Source organism: Rana temporaria, chromosome 1, assembly GCF_905171775.1.
Source record: "Rana temporaria chromosome 1, aRanTem1.1, whole genome shotgun sequence".
Classification (NCBI taxonomy): domain Eukaryota; kingdom Metazoa; phylum Chordata; class Amphibia; order Anura; family Ranidae; genus Rana; species Rana temporaria.
In genome coordinates, this window is record NC_053489.1 from 386104650 (window position 1) to 386128563 (window position 23914).

The following is a 23914-nucleotide window of genomic DNA, read 5'->3' on the forward strand; positions in this document are numbered from 1 at the left end:
AGGGTTGCTATGGACTGGCTGCTATGGACTGGTTGCTATGGACTGGTTGCTAGTATGCAGAAGTTACGCAGAGCCAAAAAAACAGAGCCAAATCCCCTCAGCGTTGTGTGGGAGGAGCTAGAATTCACCTCACAGCTGTGTGGGAGGAGCTATAATACCTTCAAAGGAGATCCCGGCACTGTGTAATCCGACACTGGTGAGGCTGCATTGATCGGCAAAGGTGAGTCTTCAGATGGGCACTGGTGAGGCTGCATTAATGGGCAAAGGTAAGGCTGCAAATTAGCACAGATCAGGCTGCAATGATGGGCAATGGTGAGGTTGCATTGATGCGCACTGATAAGGCTGCATTGATGGGCACTGACCCTTATTTAACTTCAAAGTTCTTTATTTATTTTTTTCTGAAACTTTCCTCTTAAAATTAAGGTGTGGTTATACGCCGATAAATGCGGTAATTATTTATTTTTAATCTGTATTCCAAAGGTTGTTTTTTATTTTGTTTTTTAACATGTGACCAGCAGCAGAGGACTGGAAGCTCCTTCTGCTTATGTTTCCCTGCAGACAGGCTGAGAAAGATCTGGGTCATATGACAGCTGTATATCGATTAGGAAAAGTAATAATAATAATTACAGTGCAATCATCCACTTACAGAAGGGACAATATAAATTAAATGGTGTGTTTAGTATCACTTTAATGGCCCTGTAACTGATTTTTATGAAATAGTTTTACTGTGTTTTTCTACCTCTGTGTGTAGCGCTACCCCCGAAGGCGCCGCTGGTTGATTTGAGGATCGGCGTAATAAGTTACCCTTTTTCTTGGTCTAGGGGTGACACCTGTGAGTGTAGGTACAGAGCGAGTGTCCAGACATCAAATACGTTTTCAATGCTTTATTCCAAGGCCCAACATGGCCAACATCAACATGGCACACAATAGAGAAAGGTTGATGAGCATAGAGAGAACTTTAGTATCAGGCCTTGGATATAAAGGAGAGCATGCCTGCTCTCAGCAATAATTTAGCTCAGCTCGTCGCCACTCCAACTAGAGTGGGTAAAGTGCCCCTGGACAGGCGGTTGTCCCAAGCCTGGCAGCCGGAGCGACACTTGCAAATCACTGGGAGGAACAGACCTCTGCCACAGGCCCGACTCAAGGCCTCTGCCACAGGCTTAACAATTTTGGATATGAAGGATTGAATGGAGCTAATCCTTCCAGTTAGTTTAAATAAGTGTCACCAATTGACAGCTTTAGTGTACCTGTCATGCAATGTGATGACCAGATCCCCGATGGTTCTTCTAGGCCTCCTGGACAACCTCTATCTCTAGGTTCTCCCCGAGCCGTTCCCCATTGTGCAGCTCTCAGCTTAGGATCCACTCAATGAAGGTCTGGGACCCAGCAAATCGCTGGGGCCCCTCTCAATGCCAGGGTGAAGCTCCGCATGGTGCGCAACTTCGGTCAGGTAGATCACGGTGGCGGGGCCCATGGATGCGCGTACCCTGAAGGTGGATATCGCACCTGGAACTCGGGCCCCGCACAGAACAGAACAACTAATGGCGGTTGCCACAGATATACCCCCCCCCCCCCAGCATGCCCAACAAGGGAAACACTCCTCTGAGTGGCTGCTGAGGAAGATGGGTCCGTCAGAACCCCTCTAGCGCCAACTGTCGCCCAGGGGTGGTAACGCACCCCTGGAGCGCAGACTGACCCACAGGACAGTTCTGAATTGACAACAGCCCCAAATTTCAATAAATTGTGAATGGGAGTAAACTAATCCTCCCATTCCCCACTAACTTTAGCGTAGTGCCCATACTGAAAGTAAGGGGGCGCTACATGTGCAACATCTTTCATGAGTTCCAAAACCTCTCCTTTTTTCCTCACTTCTGTTTATCTTGAACAAGTGGTGCATGTTAGTTGCAGCCATGTGCATTGCTCTATGCACAATCCAATCCCATAATCCACAGTCCATAGTTCCTAGCCCATTTTGGGAGTGAGCAAGTGGGGGTGGATACCTTTCTCGATACAGTGGGACCATGGAGAATGAACGTAAGCACCCCCTAACAGAAAGACACCCCCTAGTCAGATCACAGAATTTGGAGATTTGGAGGAGGCTGAGAACAATAGAAGGTACTTTTTGAGATTAGAATACATACTTGAGTGGCTTTTGTTAATACAAATTTATATTTCTCATGGCAGTAACATGTAAAAATGCTCACTGTAATCAAATCTGCAGAACACTAAATATAAATGTTTTTATTTATTTTTTTAACTTAAAGTTTATTAAATTTTTTAAAGGTGTAGATACAGCGGTTCGTCATCAATACATTCTGGCCCGGATTCACAAAGGAGTTACGACGGCGTATCTCCAGATACGCTGTCGTAACTCTGAGTGTGAGGCGTCGCATCTCCGCGCCTGATTCATAGAATCAGATACGCCTCACAGTTGCCTAGATATGAGCGGCGTAAGTCTTCTACGCCGTCGTATCGTAGGGTGCATATTTACGCTGGCCGATAGGGGCGCTTCCGTATATTTCTGTGCCGAATATGCAAATGAGCTAGGTACGCCGATTCACGAACGTACGTGCGCCCGGCGTATCAAGATACATCGTTTACGTAAGGCGTCGGACCGGCGTAAAGTTACCCCTCATAAAGCAGGGGTAAGTCATGTTAGGTATGGACGTCCGAAACGTCCGAACAGCGTCGTATTTTACGTAGTTTGCGTAAGTCGTCCATGAATGGGGCTGGGCGTATGTTACGTTCACGTCGCCTAAGCATTGAGCGGGCGTAATTTACTTTGAAAATTCGACGTGATAATGAGCATGCGCGCGCATGCGCCGTTCGTATGGCCATGCATCTACATGGGGTCACGCTTAATTTAAATACAACACGCCCACAAACTGCCTACTTTGAATTACGCGCGCTTGCGCCGGCCCATTTACGATACGCCGCCGTAACTTAGAACGCAAGTGCTTTGTGAATACTGCACTTGCCTCTCTAAGTTGCGGCAGCGTAGCGTAGATAAGATACGCTACGCCCGCACAAAGTTATGCCGCCCTACGTGAATCTGGGCCTCTGTACGTAAAACATAAATATACAGAAGGTAAATATTTTATATTGGTACAATATAACAAAGAAAAAATTCGGACTATATAATGAAGAGATTAACAATTGATGAACTGTGATGCCCTGTACACACGATGGGTTCGTCTGATAAAAAAGGTCCGATGGACCGTTTTCATCGGACAAACCGATCGTGTGTGGGCCCCATCGTTTTTTTTCCATCGGTGAAAAAACTTAGAACCTGTTTTAAAATTATCTGATGGTTAAAAAACCAATAGAAAAAAACGATCGTCTGTGGGCAAGTCCATCGGTTAAAAATCCACACATGCTCAGAATCAAGTCAACGCATGCTCGGAAGCATTGAACTTCATTTTTCTCAGCACGTCGTATTGTTTTACATCACCGCGTTACATAGTTAGTCAGGTTGAAAAAAGACACAAGTCCATCCAGTTCAACCACAAAAAATAAACAAACAAAATAAAAAAACCTAGTACAATCCCATACACCCAACTCCATACCCACAGTTGATCCAGAGGAAGGCAAAAAACCCCAGCAGAGCATGATCCAATTTGCTACAGCAGGGGAAAAAATTCCTTCCTGATCCCCCGAGAGGCAATCGGATTTACCCTGGATCAACTTTACCTACAAATCTTAGTACTCAGTTATATTCTGTACATTTCGGAGTCTCCAGGCCTTTCTTAAAGCAATCTACTGAGCTGGCCAGAACCACCTCTGGAGGGAGTCTGTTCCACATTTTCACAGCTCTTACTGTGAAGAAACCTTTCCGTATTTGGAGGTGAAATCTCTTTTCCTCTAGACGTAAAGAGTGCCCCCTTGTCCTCTGTGTTGACCGTCAAGTGAATAACTCAACACCAAGTCTATTATATATTTGTACATGTGGATCATATCCCCCCTTATTCTCCTCTTCTCAAGAGTGAATAAACTTAGTTTTTCTAGTCTTTCCTCATAACGGAGCTCCTCCATGCCTCTTATCAGTTTGGTTGCCCTTCTCTGCACTTTCTCCAGTTCCCCAATATCCTTCTTGAGAACTGGTGCCCAAAACTGAACTGCATATTCCAGATTAGACATGTGCAATTCGTTTAGTTTCTAATTCGTTTTTAACGGAAATTCGGAAATTCGTTCATTTCGAATTTTTTAATTTCCGAATTTTTTAATTTCCGAATTTTTTAATTTCCGAATTTTTTAATTTCCGAATTTTTTAATTTCCGAAATTCCGAATTTGTAATTTCCGAATTTTCGTATTTCCGATTTTGTAATTTCCGAATTTTCGTTTTTCCGAATTTCGGAAATTCGGATTTTCGGAAATTCGGAAATACGAAAATTTTTCGTTTTTGAAATTGTAGAAATTCCGAATTTTCGTATTTCCGATTTTTTTTTTTTCGAAATTTTCGAAATTTCGAATTTTTCATTTTCTATTTTCGAATTTTTCATTTTTTTTTTTTTGAATTTTCGAATTTTCAAATTTCGAGTTTTCAAATTTCGAATTTTTCATTTTTTATTTTTTGAATTTTCGAATTTTCAAATTTCGAGTTTTCAAATTTCGAATTTTTGATTATTTTATTTTATTTTATTTTTCGAATTGTTCAATTTCGAATTTTTAAATTTCGAATTTTTAAATTTCGAATTTTCGAATTTTCGAATAGTTCATTTTCGAATTTTCGAATAGTTCATTTTCGAATTTTCGAATTTTTTACTTTCGAATTTCGAAATTTTCAATTTTCAACATTTCGAATTTTCGAATTGTTTATTTTCGAATTTTCAAATTGTTTATTTTCGAATTTTCGAAATTTGGAATTTTAAATTTTCGAAATTTCGAATTTTCGAAATTTGGAAATTTCGAATTTTTCATTTTCGAATTTTCGAAATTTGGAATTTTTCATTTTCGAATTTTTTACTTTCGAATTTCGAAATTTTCGAATATTCGGATTTTCGAATTTTCATTTTCGATTTTCAAAATTTGGAATTTTTCATTTTCGAATTTTCAAATTTCGAATTTTTCAATTTCGAGTTTTCAAATTTCGAATTTTTCATTTTTTATTTTTTGAATTTTCGAATTTTCAAATTTCGAGTTTTCAAATTTCGAATTTTCGATTATTTTATTTTATTTTATTTTTTTATTTTATTTTTCGAATTTTCGAATTGTTCAATTTCGAATTTTTAAATTTCGGAATTTCGAATTTTCGAATAGTTCATTTTTGAATTTTCGAATAGTTCATTTTCGAATTTTCGTATTTTTTACTTTGGAATTTCGAAATTTAAAATTTAAAATTTTCGAAATTTCGAATTTTCGACATTTGGAAATTTCGAATTTTTCATTTAAGAATTTTCGAAATTTGGAATTTTTCATTTTCGAATTTTTTACTTTCGAATTTCGAAATTTTCGAATATTCGGATTTTCGAATTTTCATTTTCGATTTTCAAAATTTGGAATTTTTCATTTTCAAATTTCGAATTTTTAAATTTTCGAATTTTCGATTATTTTATTTTTAGAATTTTCGAATTGTTTAATTTCGAATTGTTCAATTTCGAATTTTTCAATTTCGAATTTTTCATTTTCGAATTTTTCATTTTCGAATTTTCGAATTTTCGAATAGTTCATTTTCGAATTTTTGAATAGTTCATTTTCGAACTTTCGAATAGTTCATTTTCGAATTTTCGAATAGTTCATTTTCGAATTTTCGAATAGTTCATTTTCATTTTCAATTTTCGAATTTTTAATTTTCGAATTTTCGAAATTTCGAATTTTTCACTTTCGAATTTTTTACTTTCGAATTTCGAAATTTTTTAATTTTCAATTTTCGAAATTTAAAATTTTCAATTTTCGAAATTTCGAATTTTCGAATTTTTTATTTTCGAATTTTTTACTTTTAAATTTTCAATGTTCGAAATTTTGAAATTTCGAATTTTAGCATTTTTCATTTTCGAAATTTCGAATTTTCAATTTTTTCATTTTCGAATTTTCGAATTTTCGAAATTTCGAATTTTTCATTTTCGAATTTTTCATTTTCGAATTTTTTACTTTCGAATTTCGGAATTTTCAATTTTCAATTTTTGAAATTTCGAATTTTTCATTTTCGAATTATTTACTTTCGAAATTCGATATTTCGAATTTTCGAATTTTATTCGTTTTTTGCATTCCGTTTTCCGTTTTATTCGAATTCGATTTCGAATTTCCGAATTCCGAATTTTTGAATTTCCCGAACTTACGAAAAAAGCAAAAAAACGAATAAAACGGAAAAAAATTTTTTTAGATTTTCCCGAATTTCTGAAAAAAAAAAACCGAATGAAACAAAAACGAAAACATTTTTCCCGAATTTCCGAAAAAATAAAAAAAAACATTTTTTTGGCAGTGCACATGTCTATTCCAGATGAGGTCTTACTAATGATTTGTACAGGGGCAAAGTGATATCTCTCTCTCTGGAGTCCATACCTCTCTTAATACAAGAAAGGACTTTGCTCGCTTTGGAAACCGCAGCTTGGCATTGTATGCTATTATTGAGCTTATGATCTACCAAAACCCCAGATCCTTCTCCACTATGGATCCCTCCAGTTGTACTCATCCTAGTATGTATGATGCATGCATATTCTTAGCCCCCAAGTGCATAACTTTACATTTATCAACATTAAACCTTTTGTACCACCTGCCCCACCCTATTAGATTGTAAGCTCTTCTGAGCAGGGCCCTCTTAATCCTCTTGTATTTTATTGTATTGTAACTGTATTGTCTCCCTTTTATATTGTAAAGCGCTGCGTAAACTGTTGGCGCTATATAAAACCTGTATAATAATAATAATAATAATTATTATAATTAAACCTCGTCTGCCACTTAGTCGCCCAATCAGACAGAGCATTGAGGTCAGGTTGTAAATTGGAGACATCCTGCAAGGACGTTATTCCACTGCATAGCTTGGTGTCATCTGCAAAGACAGAAATGTTACTTTTGATCTCAGACCCAATATCATTTATAAATATATTGAAAAGTAAGGGTCCCAGCACTGAACCTTGGGGTACACCACTGATAACCTTAGACCATTCAGAGTAAGAATCATTAACCACGACTCTCTGAATTTTGTCTTTCAGACAGTTTTCTATCCATTTTCTGACACAAACGGATTTTTAACTGTAGGCAAGACTGATGAAAGTCAGCTTCATCGGATATCTGATGAAAAAATGTATCGGTCCGTTTTCATCGGATGAACCGATCATGTGTACGTGGCATGAGAATAACACGAAGATAAAAAAATTGTTTTTGTTTTTTTATCTGATTTGCATACCATAGTTAAAAGTTGTTGGCTATGAGATAGAAGTTTTCCCCCCTGACATTTTTCATTGTTCATAGTTTACAGATTAGTTAAAAGTTGTTGGCTATGAGTTATAAGTTTTCCCCTTGACATTTTTCATAGTTTACAGATATGCAGTGGGTTGTACAACAGCATAGAATCAGTAACTGAATTCTTTACAACAAGTGTAGGATTTGTGGAGTTCAGATGACCCATGGACTATGTAGAATACACAATTTTGTAAATGCAAAATTGTAAAAATAAGCCTTGCCACCAGAGGTGCAAGGATTTTACAGCATCTTTGTAGCAAAAGGGTTAAGCCCAGCCCACAATCACGTTTCCAGCCTACACAGTAAGGAGAGTTCCTCCTCCAGACAGCTACAAAGGGTCATTTGGTTTATAACCAGACATACTGTAGCTGAGGCAAGAGAAGATTTCAGATGTGCTTGTCAGTTATCCCATTCTCCTTGTAACCACTGAGGGCTGAAGAAAGAAGTTCTACATGCACAATAGGAAAACGACTTAAAGCAGAAGTATTTGTTTAATTGACACAGGATCCAAAAGCAACACCGCAATGAAGCTTTTTTCAATTTTAATGTTGCTTGTTTTGTTAAACGGTGTTGAAAGCTGGGGTCACTCCCCTGAAAAAAAAAATCAATATGCCTCCTGGGATGAAATGAATCTGATTGCTCATGGGTTACTCCAGCTAGGGCATGGCTTGAAAGAGCATGTGGATAAAACTAAAATCCATTTGAAGGAGATCACAGGCAAGTTAAACCAACACAATGTTTCTATGGCAGCGCTCCTCAATAATGCCAAAGAAGTCAGAGACAATGCAGATGTGCTGAAGGACAGGATGCAGAAGCTGGAGCAAAGAGATAAACAATTGCAGGACCTAACTCTACTCCTCCGAGAGAAGCTGCAAGGGGTCAGTAAGGACAGAGAGGTCCTGGACAGTAGGCTGCAGAACATGGAAGAAAAGCTCCGGCATTTTGAACCAAACAGTGAAAATATTGGTGCCAAGGAAGATGTTCAGAGCATTCAGGTAAGCTTTAAATCATTTCTTTCATGTTTTTAGATAGGCACACACATGCAGTAAGGAGCGACTGCGTTTATGTGCAATTAAACAGCCCACGTGCAGTAACAGCTAATGCATTTATGGGCAAAAAAACAGCAAACGTGCAGTAGGTAGATAGGTACAGGAATCTAATAAGTGAACATGCAACATTACAAACCCCCCCCCCCCCCCCGTTATTATGTACAGAATATAACCTCCTATGCATAACTTGTTTCATAAGTATTGTGGGTAAGTCTTTGTATTTTTTGTTTTGGATAGAGCAGAGAGAGATTAGAACACCCGTTTGTTTTTATTGCTGCCTATGCTCCTGTTAGGGAGATTCACACTCTTTATTCTGTTTCTGTTTACCATTATATCTGAGAGTAAAAGTGAAAGCAAATTCAAAATGTTGGGTTGTCACCAGAACAGGGATATAGGAGTAATCTATGTGAACACTTGTTCTGGTTACAGCCAGTCACTTTGGAGGGGTTTCCTCTCACTTATGCCGACATAAGACGGTCGTTTTTTGTGATGAAAAAAAACGATGTTTTAAAAAACGTCATTTAAAATTATCGTGTGTGGGCAAAACGTCGTTTTTTTGTCTTCAAAAAAACGACAAAAAAAAATTCAAACATGCTTGAATTTTTTGTGTCGTTTTTCAGAACGGTGTTTTTTGTTTCACAGAAATTAACCGTGTGTAGCAAAAAACAAAGTTTAAAACAACGTTTTTAAACCCGCGCATGCCCAGAAGCTAGTTATGAAGCGAGCTTCAATGGAAAAACGTGGTGAACGTAACCTCGCTTTGCTAGAGCATTGTGAAAAAACGATGGTGTGTAGGCAACGTCGTTTTTGAAAATGAAGTTTCAAAAACATTGTTTTATTTCATGATTTAAAACGTCGTTTTTTTTCATCACAAAAAACGACCGTCTGTACGCGGCATTACTGTTTTGGCTATGGGGCAGAAAGCAATGGGTCCCAGGCACTGGCAATCCATTAGGGGGCGCCTCCCCCTCTCTTCTTGCCACCCCCTATATGCAGTGGATAGAGTCATGCATAGCATGACTCTATCCATAGCCGCCCCCTATTCATGTATGACATTAATTGCAGCGGCAAGGTTTTTTATTTAAGCAACTAATTAGAGCCAAAGGCTCTAATAGTCATCAAAATAGGGTGGGCTCGGGTCACAGGGGATGCATCCGGAGCCCACCCAGGTGTGTTGCAACAGCGAATGTATATTCGCTGTTGCAACACTGATCCTCCTCCTGGCCAATCTGGAAGCAGTTACTAAACCTGTTTCCCGATTTGTGAAAATGTCAGGCGATCCTATTGGGCGCCTAGCCCCTGAGGAGCAGAAAGGAGATGCACCGCAGAAGCTGCTCCAGGAGAGGACACCGGAGCAGTTTTCCCCTTGCCCGCCATGCTGGAAGATGGCCGCATCCGCTCTGACCGCTGCTCCCACCGCCCGCATCCAGAGTAAGGGAAGAGCAGGATTAATGGTGGCAGTTGTGCTTGTGCCGCTCTACCGGCAGCCTGGGGGGGGGGGTTGTTTGCCACCCCCCAAAGATACACCAGGTGACAAAAAAGAAACTGACAGTGTTTACAAACAGTCTTTACTCTATCTGAAAATAGTTCTTAAGGAAACCCTCCCTGTAGGTTTGCACCAGCTATTCTTGATGATTGGCGGGGAAACTCAAGAGGTGGTTATTGGAGGGGTGGAAGATGCAGGAGGTGCAGAATGCAGGGTAGTGGAAGATGCTGAGAGTGAAGTGCAATGGGGGTTCAGAATATGGGGTAGTGGAGATGCAAGGAATGCAGAATGTAGAGTAGTGGGAGATCTAGGGGATGCAGAGTGATGGGAAATTAAACTGTAGGGGGTGCAGAGTGTTGGGGGTAGTGGGGGATGCAGGGAGTACAAACTAAGGTGCAATAGGGGATGCAGAATGTGGAGCAGTGTGGGATGCAGAATTTGTGGTAATGGGAGATTTAGGGGGTGCACAATATGGGGTAGTGGGGGTCTGCAGAGGGTGCAGAGTTTCAGGGTATTGGGAAAACAGGGGGTGTGGTGGAGGATGTAGGAGATGCAGAGTGGGGTATAAGAGGGAATGCAGAGGGTGCAGGGAAGATGGGAGATGCATGGAAAGTGTGTGGAAAGACACTGAGGAAGAGGAGCCCTGTCAGGCAGGCTGTACAGGGCCAAATGATTTCTAATGGCAGCCCTTTGGAATGGACTGGACACGTCTCCACCAAGGTTAGACACACCCCCCCCAGTTGGTCGGTCACCGGCCCTGCACTTGCCCTATCTAGGTCGCGGCTGTTCTGGGTGACAGATTCCCCTGCATCACACTATGCATCTTCTCCCTCCTCTCCTCCGTGCATCTCCACCCTCCTCCTAGGCGGCCCAGGACCTGCTTCCTGATTGACCGAGAGGAGAATCAGTGTGACAATAACGAAAATTCATTCACTATCGTCAAATAAGTGCCCCGCACTGTGCCCCACTCTTTTTTGAAGCCTATTAGAGCCTCTGGCTCCAATCACGTGCTTTTAAAAAAAAAAAAAAAACCTCATTAAAATCAATGTGTCCGGCGCCCCACATGTAGATTAGGGGGGTGAACGCATGAAAAGTGGGGATGGCGCCCCTGCGCCCTGCATTACGAGCCACCACTACTGGGTGGTATAGGTGATCAGCACAAAGCCAAGTTAGGTCTTTTATAATTGAGAGAGTGTGAGGATCTTTGGGTGAGATCTCCCCTGCATTATTTTGAGAAGTGAGTGGGTGACTGAACTAAACAGCATCAACCTATTTGGACACATGTATCAATATGTCTCTTAGAGCCCATTCACACAGGTCCGACTTTGGATCCGACTTCAAGTCGCCCCTAGTCGCCTCAAGTCGCGCTGCATGAAGAAATCAATGTAAGTGAATGGAGCCATCTTAATGCACACTACTGCAGTCGCTTTGACTTCAAAAAAGGTTTCTGTACTACTTCAATCCAACTTCTAGGCGACTTGTACCCATTGATTTCAATGGAAGTCGCCTCCAAGTCGGATCCCCGTTCATAGTGAGGAGACTTTACAGGAAGTCGCCCCAGTGTGAACCGCAAACCCCTCCCTCCCACAGAGCTGGTATTTGGTATGAATCAAGAGTGGGAACTCCACGCCAAATTTTAAATACAAATCTGGCATGGGTTCCCCCTCTAAGAGCATACCAGGCCCTTAGGTCTGGTATGGATTTCAAGGGGAACGCCCTACTAGACAGGTTTTTAAAGTAGTTTATTAGGCAGCTCTGGGGGTCTTCTTTCGACTTCGGGGGTATTCTCCGCTCTCTGATCATTTCTGCCTTCTGCCTGGGTCTTCCGCTATCTTCTTCCAGCTCTTTTACTAGCGGGGGCCTGGTCTTCTCCCTTCTTCCGACTTCGGTGGTCTTCTTCCGACTTCTCAGCTCTCTTCTCCCGTTCCCCCGGTTCTTTCTGCCTTCTGTCGGGCACCTCCGCTATCTTCTTCTAGCTCTTTTACTAGCGGCAGCCCGGTCTTCTGCGTCGCCTTCGTCCCTCTTCTCTTCTTCGATGTTGACACAACGCTTCCTCCCGCTGTAATGCCGGGTGTGCTGCACGCAACGATTTATATCGGCATGGGGGGTGGACACCGGGTGATATTACCCGGTGACCCTGCCCCTTATGTCGTCACCACCCGGAGCATGATGGGATTGTGACATCATAAGAGGCCTATATAAATCGCTGCGCACGCGGAAATACAGCGGGCGAGATCATCGAGTCAACATCGGAGAAGAGGGAAGAAGGCGACGCAGAAGACCGGGCCGCCGCTAGTAAAAGAGCTGGAAAAAGTTAGCGGAGGTGCCCGGCAGAAGGCAGAAAGAATCAGAGAGCGGAGAAGACCCCCAAAGTCAAAAGAAGACCCCCGGAGCTGCCTAATAAATTACTTTAAAAACCTGTCTAGTGTTTTTTTCTTGACACTTTTCCCCCCAGGTGAATGGGTAGGGGTATGATGTACCCCATACTCATTCACATAGGGTGGGGGGCCGGGATCTGGGGACCCCCTTATTAAAGGGGGTTCCCGAATTCCGATAAGCCCCCCGCTTGCAGACCCCGACGACCAACGGCCTTTGTCCCCATCAACAAGGTGCTTTGGGGTGGGGGGCCGCAGGGCTCTCCTCCCCAAAAGCACCTACCCCCCATGTTGAGGGCATGCGGCCTGGTACGGTTCAGGAGGGGGGGGCGCTCGCTTGTCCCCACACCCTTTCCTGACTGGCTGGGCTGCGTGCTCGGATATGGGGCTGGTATGGATTTTGGGGGGACCTCCACGCCGTTTTTTCGGTGTAGGGGGTTCCCCTTGAAATCCATACCAGACCTAAGGGCCTGGTATGCTCTTGGAGGGGGAAACCATGCCGGTTTTCTATTCAAAATTTGGCGTGGAGTTCCCCCTCCTGGAGGCGACTTCAAGTCGTGTTGTAAGTTGCCCCAAGTCACGCCAAAGTCGCCCCAAGTCGCGCTGTGATTCATACTCAAGTCATGTCCAAGTTGCCTCCCAAAGCCACGCTGAAATTGTGTGAATGGGCTCTTACTATAGTGTATTAATATAATAGTTGCTACAGTTCATGTATCAAGAAAACAGTAATACACTCAGGTAATCCAGATTTTGCCTGTTTAGACAAAGCTAAAAATATTGTGATTTATTGCTAAATATTATCTATACTTAAAAAAAAACCTGCCCAATCTTTGTGAAATATAATCCACGGACTGCATTGTTTCATATATGCTGCATCTAGAGAGAAATAATTTCTTATACAATAATAAGTACACTGACTTACAGTATAGAGATAAGATCATTTACAAGCAGATGGGGATTTCTGGCTTCCATTTGACTCAGCTTTCTACATGCCTGTTACAGTTAAGTGAATCAGAATGTATTGAAGCTAGAAACGTCAAAGTAAGTGGGATTTTCAGAAGGTCAGCAATGAAATTTAAATAATTGTTTCAGTTCCAGTTTTCGTTAACCACTTAAAGCGGGAGTTCACCCGAAAAACAATTTTTAACATTAGATTGAGGCTCATTTTGTCAAGGGGAATCGGGTGTTTTTTTTTTTAATCGAAGCAGTAATTACCGTTTTAGAGAGCTATCTTCTCCGCCGCTTCCGGGTAAGGTCTTCGGGACTGGGCGTTCCTATTTGATTGACAGGCTTCCGACAGGCTTCCGACGGTCGCATACATCGCGTCACGAGTAACCTCTATACGGCGCCTGTGCACCGACGTTCGGCTACTTTCGGAAAATCGTGACGCGATGTATGCGACCATCGGAAGCCTGTCAATCAAATAGGAACGCCCAGTCCCGCAGCCCATACCCGGAAGCGGCGGAGAAGATCTATCTCTAAAACGGTAAGTACTGCTTTGATTTAAAAAAAAACACCCGATTCCCTTTGACAAAATGAGCCTCAATCTAATGTTAAAAATTAAGTTTTTGGGTGAACCTCCACTTTAAGGACCAGCGCACACACATATACGTCGCCAGAATGACACGGACAGGCAAATGGGCGTACAGGTATGTCCCCTTTATAGGGGTCCCTGCCCGCGGACTCTACGTCTGCCGGTGTCCCGCGATTGTGTCACGGAGCTGGAGAACGGGGAGACGTCAGTGTAAACACAACATCTCCCTGTTCTTCCTAGTGATATGTCACCGATTGTCTGTTCCCTGTCATCGGTTAGCCACGCCCCTAACAGTTAGAATCACTCCCTAGGACACACTTAACCCCTTCAGTGCCCCCTACAGGTTATCCCCTTCACTGCCAGTGTCATTTTTACAGTAATCAGTGCATTTGTATAGCACTAATCGCTGTAAAAATTACAATGGTCCCAAAATGGTGTCAAAAGTGTCCGATGTGTCCGCCATAATGTCACAGTTACAATAAAAATCACCTCCATTACTAGTAAACCAAAAAATAATAAAAATGCCATAACACTATCCCCTATTTTGTAGACGCTATAACTTTTGCGCAAACCAATCAATAAACGATTATTGCGATTTTTTTGAATTTGTTTACCAAAAATATGTAGAAGAATACATATCGGCGTAAACTGAGGAAAAAACATTTTTTTATATATATTTTTGGGGGATATTTATTACAGCAAAAAGTAAAAAATATAGATTGTTTTTCAAAATTGTCACTCTATTTTTGTTTATAGCGCAAAAATAAAAACCACAGAGGTGATCAAATGGCACCAAAAGAAAGCTCTATTTGTGGGGGAAAAAGGAACGTCAATTTTGTTTGGGAGCCACGTCGCACGACCGCACAATTGTCAGTTAAAGCGACGCAGTGCCGAATCGCAAAAAGTGGCTTGGTCTTTGGCCAGTCAAATGGTCCGGGGCTTAAGTGGCTAAAGGAAGATTATTATATGTGAATTTGGTCCCCATTTTCCTCAAAATGAAATATTAGTAATTAATCAAATTATAACTTTTTCTAAAACTAGCTTGTGCAAAAAAAAAAAAAAACTCAGCCATTGCACACGTAGAAGTAGTTGAATATTAAAGTGTTGCATTAAGAATACATATTTTCATTAAGGCACGTTATATCACGGACATTCTTTTTGTAAAGATGTTAATTTCAAAAAGCAGAAATAATGTTTAACTGTTACACTCTTTGCTCTATTTCAGTCACAAATGGAAATGCAGAGCAAAAGAATTGGTGAACTTTTGGAAAAGATAAAATTCCAGCAATATAAACTGGACAAGCAAAATCTGCAGATTAAAAATATACAAAGCAAAGTAAGTCAACATTTCTACTACTTCTTTTTGCAAAGCACTCATGTATATAGTGTGAAGACAACCTTGGTAATAGCCATATGTCTGGAGAACAATTGTAATAATTGTGAAAAAAACAGATGGTTACCATAAAACTTTATTTACATTTTTTTAGATAGAGCAAGAGAGGGTTATAACCGCTGTCAGATTTGTTTTTTGCCATCTGTGTCCCATTTCGGAGATTTCCCTTCACATCTTGTCCTATCGCCAAACATGAAGGGAGAGGATATCCCTGCAAATTAAAGTAATCCCTTGGGACCCCCAAGTCACCAGAACTAGTGGAAGTTTTAGATTTTTCTTTACTTATAGTCTTCATGTACACAGGACATTGGAAAACCTCTTCTGAAAACTGGAACTTGACAGCTAGTAAGCAACCTTGAATCAATCAGTTTTGCCAGTTTTACATGTCACGTTTAGCAGCATTTATGAGTGTTTGCGTTTAGAAGTGTCTTTTTACAGATAACCTCACTAAACCCTCCCAAATGCCCACAATGCAGGAAGAACCCCTTTCTCGCTCCCACCTTTCTCTCTCTTTGCTTTTAGTTATACTTTAACCACTTCCTTACTGGGCACATATACCCCTTCCTGACCAGGTGAAATTTCAGCTTGTGGCACTGTGTCACTTTAACTGACAATTGCGCGGTCGTGCGACGTGGCTCCCAAACAAAATTGACGTCCTTTTTTCCCCACAAATAGAGCTTTCTTTTGGTGGTATTTGATCGCCTCTGCGGTTTTTATTTTTTGCGCTATAAACAAAAATAGAGCGACAATTTTGAAAAAAAAACAATGTTGTTTACTTGTTGCTATAATAAATGGCCCAATTTTTTTTAAAAAAAACATTTTTTTTCTCAGTCTAGGCGATACGTATTCTTCTACATATTTTTGGTAAAAAAAAAAAAATCGCAAGAAGCGTCTGGTTTGCGCAAAAGTTATTGCGCTTACAAAATAGGGGACAGAATTATTATTATTTTTTATTAATTTTTTTTACTACTAATGGCGGCAATCAGCATTTTTTTCATGACTGCGACATTATGGTGGAGACATCGCACACTTTTGACACATTTTTGGCGCCATTCACATTTATACAGCGATCAGTGCTATAAATATGCACTAATTACTGTATAAATGTGACTGGTATTGAAGGGGTTAACACTAGGGGGTGAGGAAGGGGTTAAATGTGTACCCTGAATTGTGTTCTAACTGTGTGTGGAGGGGGGGTGACTGGGGGAGGTGACCGATCTATGTACAAGGGACACAGATCGGTCTCCTCTCTCCCCTGACAGGACGTGGATCTCTGTGTTTACACACAGAGCCGTATATAGCCGAGTCCCAGTTCGGCTATTTTCGGAACGCATGACCTTATCCGCACGTCAATCATCTACGCCTCTTCATAGGAACGCCTTTTCCCTGCGGCAGTGAGAAAAGAAAAAGAACTATAAAACGTAAAAGTGGTAGTACAGAGTTTACTACCACTTTAAGTGAGCAGCCACTGACTACATTATTCTTTTTACCTGCCTGTAAGGGTGACATTCTTTCCACTGTTCAACAATATCAGGCACATTCTGATCACTGATCCCCAATGTAACAGGGCATTCTTCCCATTTGCCACCAATTTAGCAACAGATTCTTGCCACTTCAACTGAGTACCATTTCATGGGGTCCTTGTTCAAATAACCACTTATCTAAGGGATCACCACTCCCTCTGAAAGTGAATAAAAAGTTAACTCACCAAACAGCTAGTGTTTAAATTGTTGTATACTGTTAATTAGAAACACTTGATCCAATAATAAGTTATAGCCGGATTCAGGTAGACTTACGACGGCGTATCAGTAGATACGCCGTCGTAAGTCCGAATGAGCGCCGTTGTATATTTAAGCGTATTCTGGAAACCAGATACGCCTAAATTTGGCCAAGATACGACCAACGTAAGTCTCCTACGCCGTCGTATCTTATGTGCATATTTACGCTGGCCGCTAGGGGCGTGTACGTGGATTTACGCGTTGAATATGTAAATGAGCAAGATACGCCGATTCACGAACGTACGTATGCCCGTCGCAGTAAGATATGCCGTTTACGTAAGACATACGTCGTATTTTACGTTGTTTGCGTAAGCGTACGTGAATGGGGCTGGGTGTAGGTTACGTTCTCATCTAAAGCATTGAGCCGACGTCGATTCGTAGGGAGGATTTGCGACGTGATTCTGAGCATGCGCGCGCATGCGCCGTACGAACGGCCCTCATTTAAATGTAGCCCGCTCACTACATGCCTACTTTGAATTAGGCGGGGTTACGCCAGCCCATTTGCGCTACGCCAACGTAACTTACGGAGCAAGTGCTTTGTGAATACTGTACTTGCCTCACTATGTTACGTCGGCATAGTGCAAATGGGATGCGCTACGCCGGCCAAAAGATACGCCATTGTTTTTTATATTCTAAATAGGTTCCTTTAAGCTAGTGCATTGTTGGTTCACTTACCTTTTCCTTCAATTTTGCTTCTAAATGTTTTTTTTCTTTGTTTTCTTTGTCTGAATTTCTCACTTCTTGTTCCTTCTCAGTAAGCTGTTCTGACTGACTAACCCACAGCCAGAACGGCTCGGATAATGGTGGAAAGCTTACTGAGGAGGAACAGGAAGTGAGATATTTAGACAAAGAAAAAAAACATTTAGAAGGGAAATCGAAGGAAATTTTAAGTGAACCAACAATGCACTAGCTTAAAGGAACCTATTATGAAAAAAAAAACCGAACCTTTACAACCCATTTAAGTTGGTATGCAAGTGATATCTGGGCAGCACAGTGGATAAGTGGCCAGCATTTGTGCCTGGCAGCACTAGGGTTGCTGGTTCAAATCTCAACCCACGACACTACCTGCATGGAGTTTGGATGCTCTACTTGTGCGTGTGGGTTTCCTCTGGGTTTTCCGCTTTCCTCATACACCCCAAAGACATGCTGGTGTCATTGGTTCATTGGCTCCTGTCTTACTTAGCCCTAGTATGTGTATGTATGAATAGGAGTCAGCTACCTTAGATTGTAAGCTCCTTGAGGGCAGGGACTGAAGTGAATGTACAATATATATGTAAAGTGCCGTGTAATTTGATAGCACTATATCAATATGTACCCGAAATAAAATATCTAACAGTTTCCATGCATTGCAGATACAAAGAAGTAAAGTGGAAAGCCAATACTGGAGGCCCAGTCTTCAGGGAAATGATGATCGGTTTGAGAAAAACAGCAGCCACAATTCTGCAAAGAAAAGTAAGTTGGTTATATTTGATTTATTTCAAAAATCTTATATTGAAGGACTAGCGTCACCCAGAATGTTATTCTAGTTTTGGATGGGCAACAGAAGATCAGCCAACAGATACCTAGTGATGTTACATGCTTCTAAAGGTCTACTTTTGTTCTAGGACTCCATTTACACCAATGTGTTTTTTTTATTCTTTTTCCAGAAATGCAGGAAATTTTTTTCACATGGGTTTCTATGGAACATGTTCACATCCATGCATTTTTGTGCCTCTGCGTTTAAAAAAAAATGCTCTTTTGGTTCAATAGATTTCAATGGAGAAGCTGCAAAAAAAATGTTTTCCAGTGCCTTGTATGCCTTTACCTTCCTTAGAGCACTACATATTTTATACTGATGGCTGACAAACTTCCTTTTGTGTCTACAGTAATCAGTGTTGTGTCACACGTAGCCCCGCCCCCACACAGTTGGAACACATCCCCAGGTCACACTTTACCCCTTCAGTGCCCCCTACAGGTTAACCCCTTCACTGCTAGTCACATTTACACAGTAATCAGTGCATTTTTATAGCACCGATCGCTGTATATGGTCGCAAAAAAGCGCCAAAAGTTTCTGATGTGTCCGCCATAATGTCATGTTTGTGAGCTTTGTCGCACGACCGCACAATTGTCAGTTAAAGCAACAGAGTGCCGAATCACAAAAAGTCTTTGGCCAGCCAAATGGTACAGGGCTGAAGTGGTTAAAGTGAACCTGTTACTACAGGGTCACTTACAAAAAAAGTCACTTGTAAAAAGGTGTTTATATGCTTCATATACTTAACCTTTCTGCTCCCCACCCACTGTAAATATTCGACCATTGGTTTCACCCCTGTGCTGACAAGGTCACTTTAGGGCTCATGCACACTCTGCAGCGCTACAGCAGCACAAAAAAATGGCAGTTTTTTCTTGTTTAGCTGTGTTTTAACATTAGCGTTATTGCGTGTTTTCCTGCAGTTTTTTTGTGTTAGCGTTTTTGGCAGTTTTTCATTAAAACGTCAAAAAGTTTTTTGTTTTTACAGCTCGTTTTTACTGCTCCTGGAAGCACAGCCTGACGTTTTTTTTTTTTACTGCCCCTAAACGCTTATACCTCCAAACACCTCTGACAGTTTATGTGTGCAGGGTATAGGCTAACATGGAGGGGCTTTTAGAGGCAGTTAAAAAACACATCAAACGCCCCTAGCAGCAGTTCTGTGTGCATGAGCCCTAATGGTCCTAAAATAGAACCATCAGTTCTAGACGCAGCAACTTTATTTTTTATTCTAAGCTCATACTAACTACTATTTTACACAGCCCACTATGGGTTCTAACATTTTAAGTCAACATCCTACTGTGTTTTTTTATTTATTTATGGAACCACTCTACACATACAACCTTATTTTACAATTTTAATTAATTGATTTATTGATTTCTGTAGAAAAGCCTCATCTTCTTTTTAGAAGCTCCAAATAACTTACAATCCTCCCTCCACTATGTACTTTACCTATTCATAATATAAAACATTTCTGCTGATCTGCTTAATTTTCTTGACATAAATTATGCCCTACCAAGAAGGAATTGTTTTCCAGCGGCATTTAATACTCAAATTAGATAATGGACCACATTTTGCACCCTAGGCAAGACTAACACCCCCCTGCGCGGCGTTGGTCTTGCCTAGGGCCATGCGGGTGACTACAATAGTGTCAAAGCGGACCCACCAGGGCAGTATAATTTCTTCTAAGTCCGGAGACATGGGGCCAAATCCACAAAGACCCAGCGTAACGGCGAAATTCTAATTTAAGTTACACTGCCTTAAAATTTCTACCTAAGTGCCCGATCCACAAAGCACTTACCTAGAAATTTCTGGCCGTGTAACTTAAATTCCGCCGGCGCAAGGCGTTCCTCATTTCATGGGGGTGATTCCCATTTAAATGAGGCGCGCTCCCGCGCCGGCCATACTGCGCATGCTCGTGACGTCATTTTCCCGACGTGCATAGCGCGAAATTACGTTACACCAGGCTTTGTGGATTGCGACGGGTCAATAAAGTTGCGTCGAGAAAAAAAAAAGATACGGCGCGGAAAAAAAAATTCAAATACGAAAAAAAAACGCGTCGCTAGACAGAAGGGTCTGCTTTTACATGGTGTACTAACTTTACACCATGTAAAAGCAGCCCTAATTTTGCGTATGCAACTTAATACTTACGGAGAAAAAACGAAGCAGAAAAGCTTCGTGGATCTCCGTAAGTGCTAATTTGCATACCCGAGGCGGCATTTCGACACGAAATGACCCCAGCGGCGGATGCGGTACTGCATCCTAAGATCCGGCAGTGTAATTCAATTACACATGCCGGATCTTCTCCCTAACTATGGAAAACTGATTCTGTGGATCAGTTCCATAGTTAGGACCAGGGATACGACGGAGTAACAGCAGTTACTCCGTCGTATCTCTTTTGAGGATTTGGCCCATGGTGCCCACCTCCCCAGCTGTCCTGGTGCTCGCATCCTCCGGCTCCCCAGCTGTTCTCGTGCATGCCTCCTCCGCTGTCGCCCCCCTCACAGGCTGGGAGCGGGAGCACCGGCCCTGTGCGAGGACCAATGGAATTAATTAAAAAGAATATATATACTTTGTAGATTACCTTAATTTTGTCATCAAATGACATAGCCAGGATTGAGGACAGAATATAAAACTGGAGTTTTCAAGACTTTCTTGATTCAGAGTAGACTTTTTTTGTCACTAGTAGAAAAAACTTCAAACCAAGCGACAAAAGTATTTATTTTCTTTTCTTTTGCAACCCTAACTTTTAAAATATTTAAAAAGGCTACTTACTATATATACTCGAGTATAAGCCTTTTTTTAGGGCTGAAAATACCCCCCTCGGGTTATACTCGAGTTAGTGTACCTGCATTCTTGACAGGCGTAATTTTTTTTAAAAGTAGCTGCTTCCTCCTGGCATTCCGTTCCGTGATAGGCAGAAAACACAGTGTCAAATGCCTATCACAGAGGTCCTCTCATCCTCGGACAGTTTCCCAGCAGACACTGTGTTCAGTGTTCCGCCGATCATGGACGTCCGCTTGTCCGAGGATGAAAGAATGTCCGTGATTGGCGGAACATTAAACACAGTGTCTGCTGGGAAACTGAGTCTGAGGATGAGAGGACCTCCGTGATAGGCGGAACACAGTGTCAAATGCATATCACGGAACAGAACGCCAGGAGGAAGCCGTGACTTTTAAAAAAATGGATGCCTGTCAAGAATTCAGGTACTCGGGCACAGTGAGTACCGTATGGCACAGTGAGACTGCAATGGGCACAGTGAGTACCGTATGGCAAAGTGAGACTGCAATATGCACAGTGAGACTGCAATGGGCACAGTGAGACTGCAATGGGCACAGTGAGGTATGGCACAGTGAAACTGCAATGGGCACAGTGAGGTATGGCACAGTGAGACTGCAATGGGCACAGTGAGGTATGGCAGGGTGAGACTGCAATGGGCACAGTGAGGTATTGCACAGTGAGACTGCAATGGGCACAGTGAGGTTGCAATGGACACAGTGAGGTATGGCACAGTGAGACTGCAATGGGCACAGTGAGGTATGGCACAGTGAGGTTGCAATGGACACAGTGAGGTATGGCACAGTGAGGTTGCAATGGGCACAGTGAGGTATTGCACAGTGAGACTGCAATGGGCACAGTGAGGTTGCAATGGACACAGTGAGGTATGGCACAGTGAGACTGCAATGGGCACAGTGAGGTATGGCACAGTGAGGTTGCAATGGACACAGTGAGGTATGGCACAGTGAGGTTGCAATGGGCACAGTGAGGTATGGCACAGTGAGGTTGCAATGGACACAGTGAGGTATGGCACAGTGAGGTTGCAATGGGCACAGTCAGGTATGTCACAGTGAGGTGTGCAAATGGGCATTGTTGACCCTCTTTTCTCTTACAGTAGCTGCTGCATTCTCACCCTAGGCTTATACTCGAGTCAATAAGTTTTCCCATTTTTTTTGTGGTAAAATTAGGTCCCCAGCTTATACCCGGGTATATACAGTACTCTTTTTTTTTTTTAAGTAGAAATGTAAACATGCTCTCAAGCCCTAGATTTTCAGTTAAATTACATGTAAACCCAGTCACACAAAATAATCACATAGGATTTAATATGTTAATATAATTAAAGACAAACAAATCCTCATATAAGATTTAACATGTTAGTGTCATTAACCACTTCCCGACCGCTGCATGTATATGTACGTCCACAGAATGGCACGTACAGGCAAATGGGCGTACATGTACGTCCTTGCCTTCTAGCGGGTGGGCGGTCCGATTATAGCCGCTCCGTCGCGATCGCTCCCCGGAGCTGAAGAACGGGGAGAGCCGTGTGTAAACACGGCTTCCCCGTGCTTCACTGTGGCGGCGTATCGATCGAGTGATCCCTTATATAAGGGAGACTCAATCGATGACCTCAGTCCTACAGCCACACCCCCCTACAGTTGTAAACACACACTAAGTGAACCCTAAACTCCTACAGCGCCCCCTGTGGTTAACTCCCAAACTGCAACTGTCATTTTCACAATAAACAATGCAATTTAAATGCATTTTTTGCTGTGAAAATGACAATGGTCCCAAAAATGTGTCAAAATTGTCCAAAGTGTCCGCCATAATGTCGCAGTCACGAAAAAAATCGCTGATCGCCGCCATTAGTAGTAAAAAAAAAAAAATAATAAAAATGCAATAAAACTATCCCCTATTTTGTAAACGCTATAAATTTTGCGCAAACCAATCGATAAACGCTTATTGCAATTTTTTTTACTAAAAATAGGTCGAAGAATACGCATCGGCCTAAACTGAGGGAAAAATTTTAGATATGTTTTTGGGCGATATTTATTATAACAAAAAGTTAAAAATATTGCATTTTTTTCAAAATTGTCGCTCTATTTTTGTTTATAGCGCAAAAAATAAAAACCGCAGAGGTGATCAAATACCACCAAAAGAGAGCTCTATTTGTGGGGAAAAAAGGACGCCAATTTTGTTTGGGAGCCACGTCGTACGACCGCGCAATTGACTGTTAAAGCGACACAGTGCCGAATCGCAAAACCTGGCCTGGGCATTTAGCTGCATTTAGCTGCCTGGGTTAGATAATTGACATTTGGTGAAAAACTTCCCAAGGCGCGTCACCACTTTTCCGTAAATAGCCGACCTGCGAGTCGGCGCTATACAGCGCCTGCGCCCCCCGTGCAGAGCTGACTGCGCAGACGCCATATAGAGCCGACTCGCAGGTCGGCTATTTACGGAAAACTGGTGACGCGCCTTGGGAAGTTTTTCACCAGACGTCAATCATCTAACCCAGGAAAAAAAAAAAATACCTGCATACTGTACATGTCGTTAGTATCCTGGATGTAATGTTAGATAATTGTTTTAGGGTGAACCTCCACTTTAACTTGTTTTGGATGTTT

General features: G+C 41.8%; 1 protein-coding gene across 2 annotated transcripts in view; it reads left to right on the forward strand.

Moving 5' to 3' along the window:
- Positions 1-7712: 7712 nt before the first annotated feature.
- ANGPTL4 (angiopoietin like 4) overlaps positions 7713-23914 on the forward strand; it is a 56996-nt gene continuing 40794 nt past the window's right edge. Inside the window, exons 1-3 of one of the 2 annotated variants that reach the window (XM_040322542.1) lie at positions 7713-8394; positions 15069-15179; positions 18367-18466. In XM_040322542.1, the coding sequence (XP_040178476.1) occupies positions 7924-8394; positions 15069-15179; positions 18367-18466 (682 nt within the window). In that variant the 5' untranslated portion in view covers positions 7713-7923. The remainder of the gene's footprint in view (positions 8395-15068; positions 15180-18366; positions 18467-23914) is intronic. The other variant, XM_040322541.1, reaches the window with a different exon arrangement.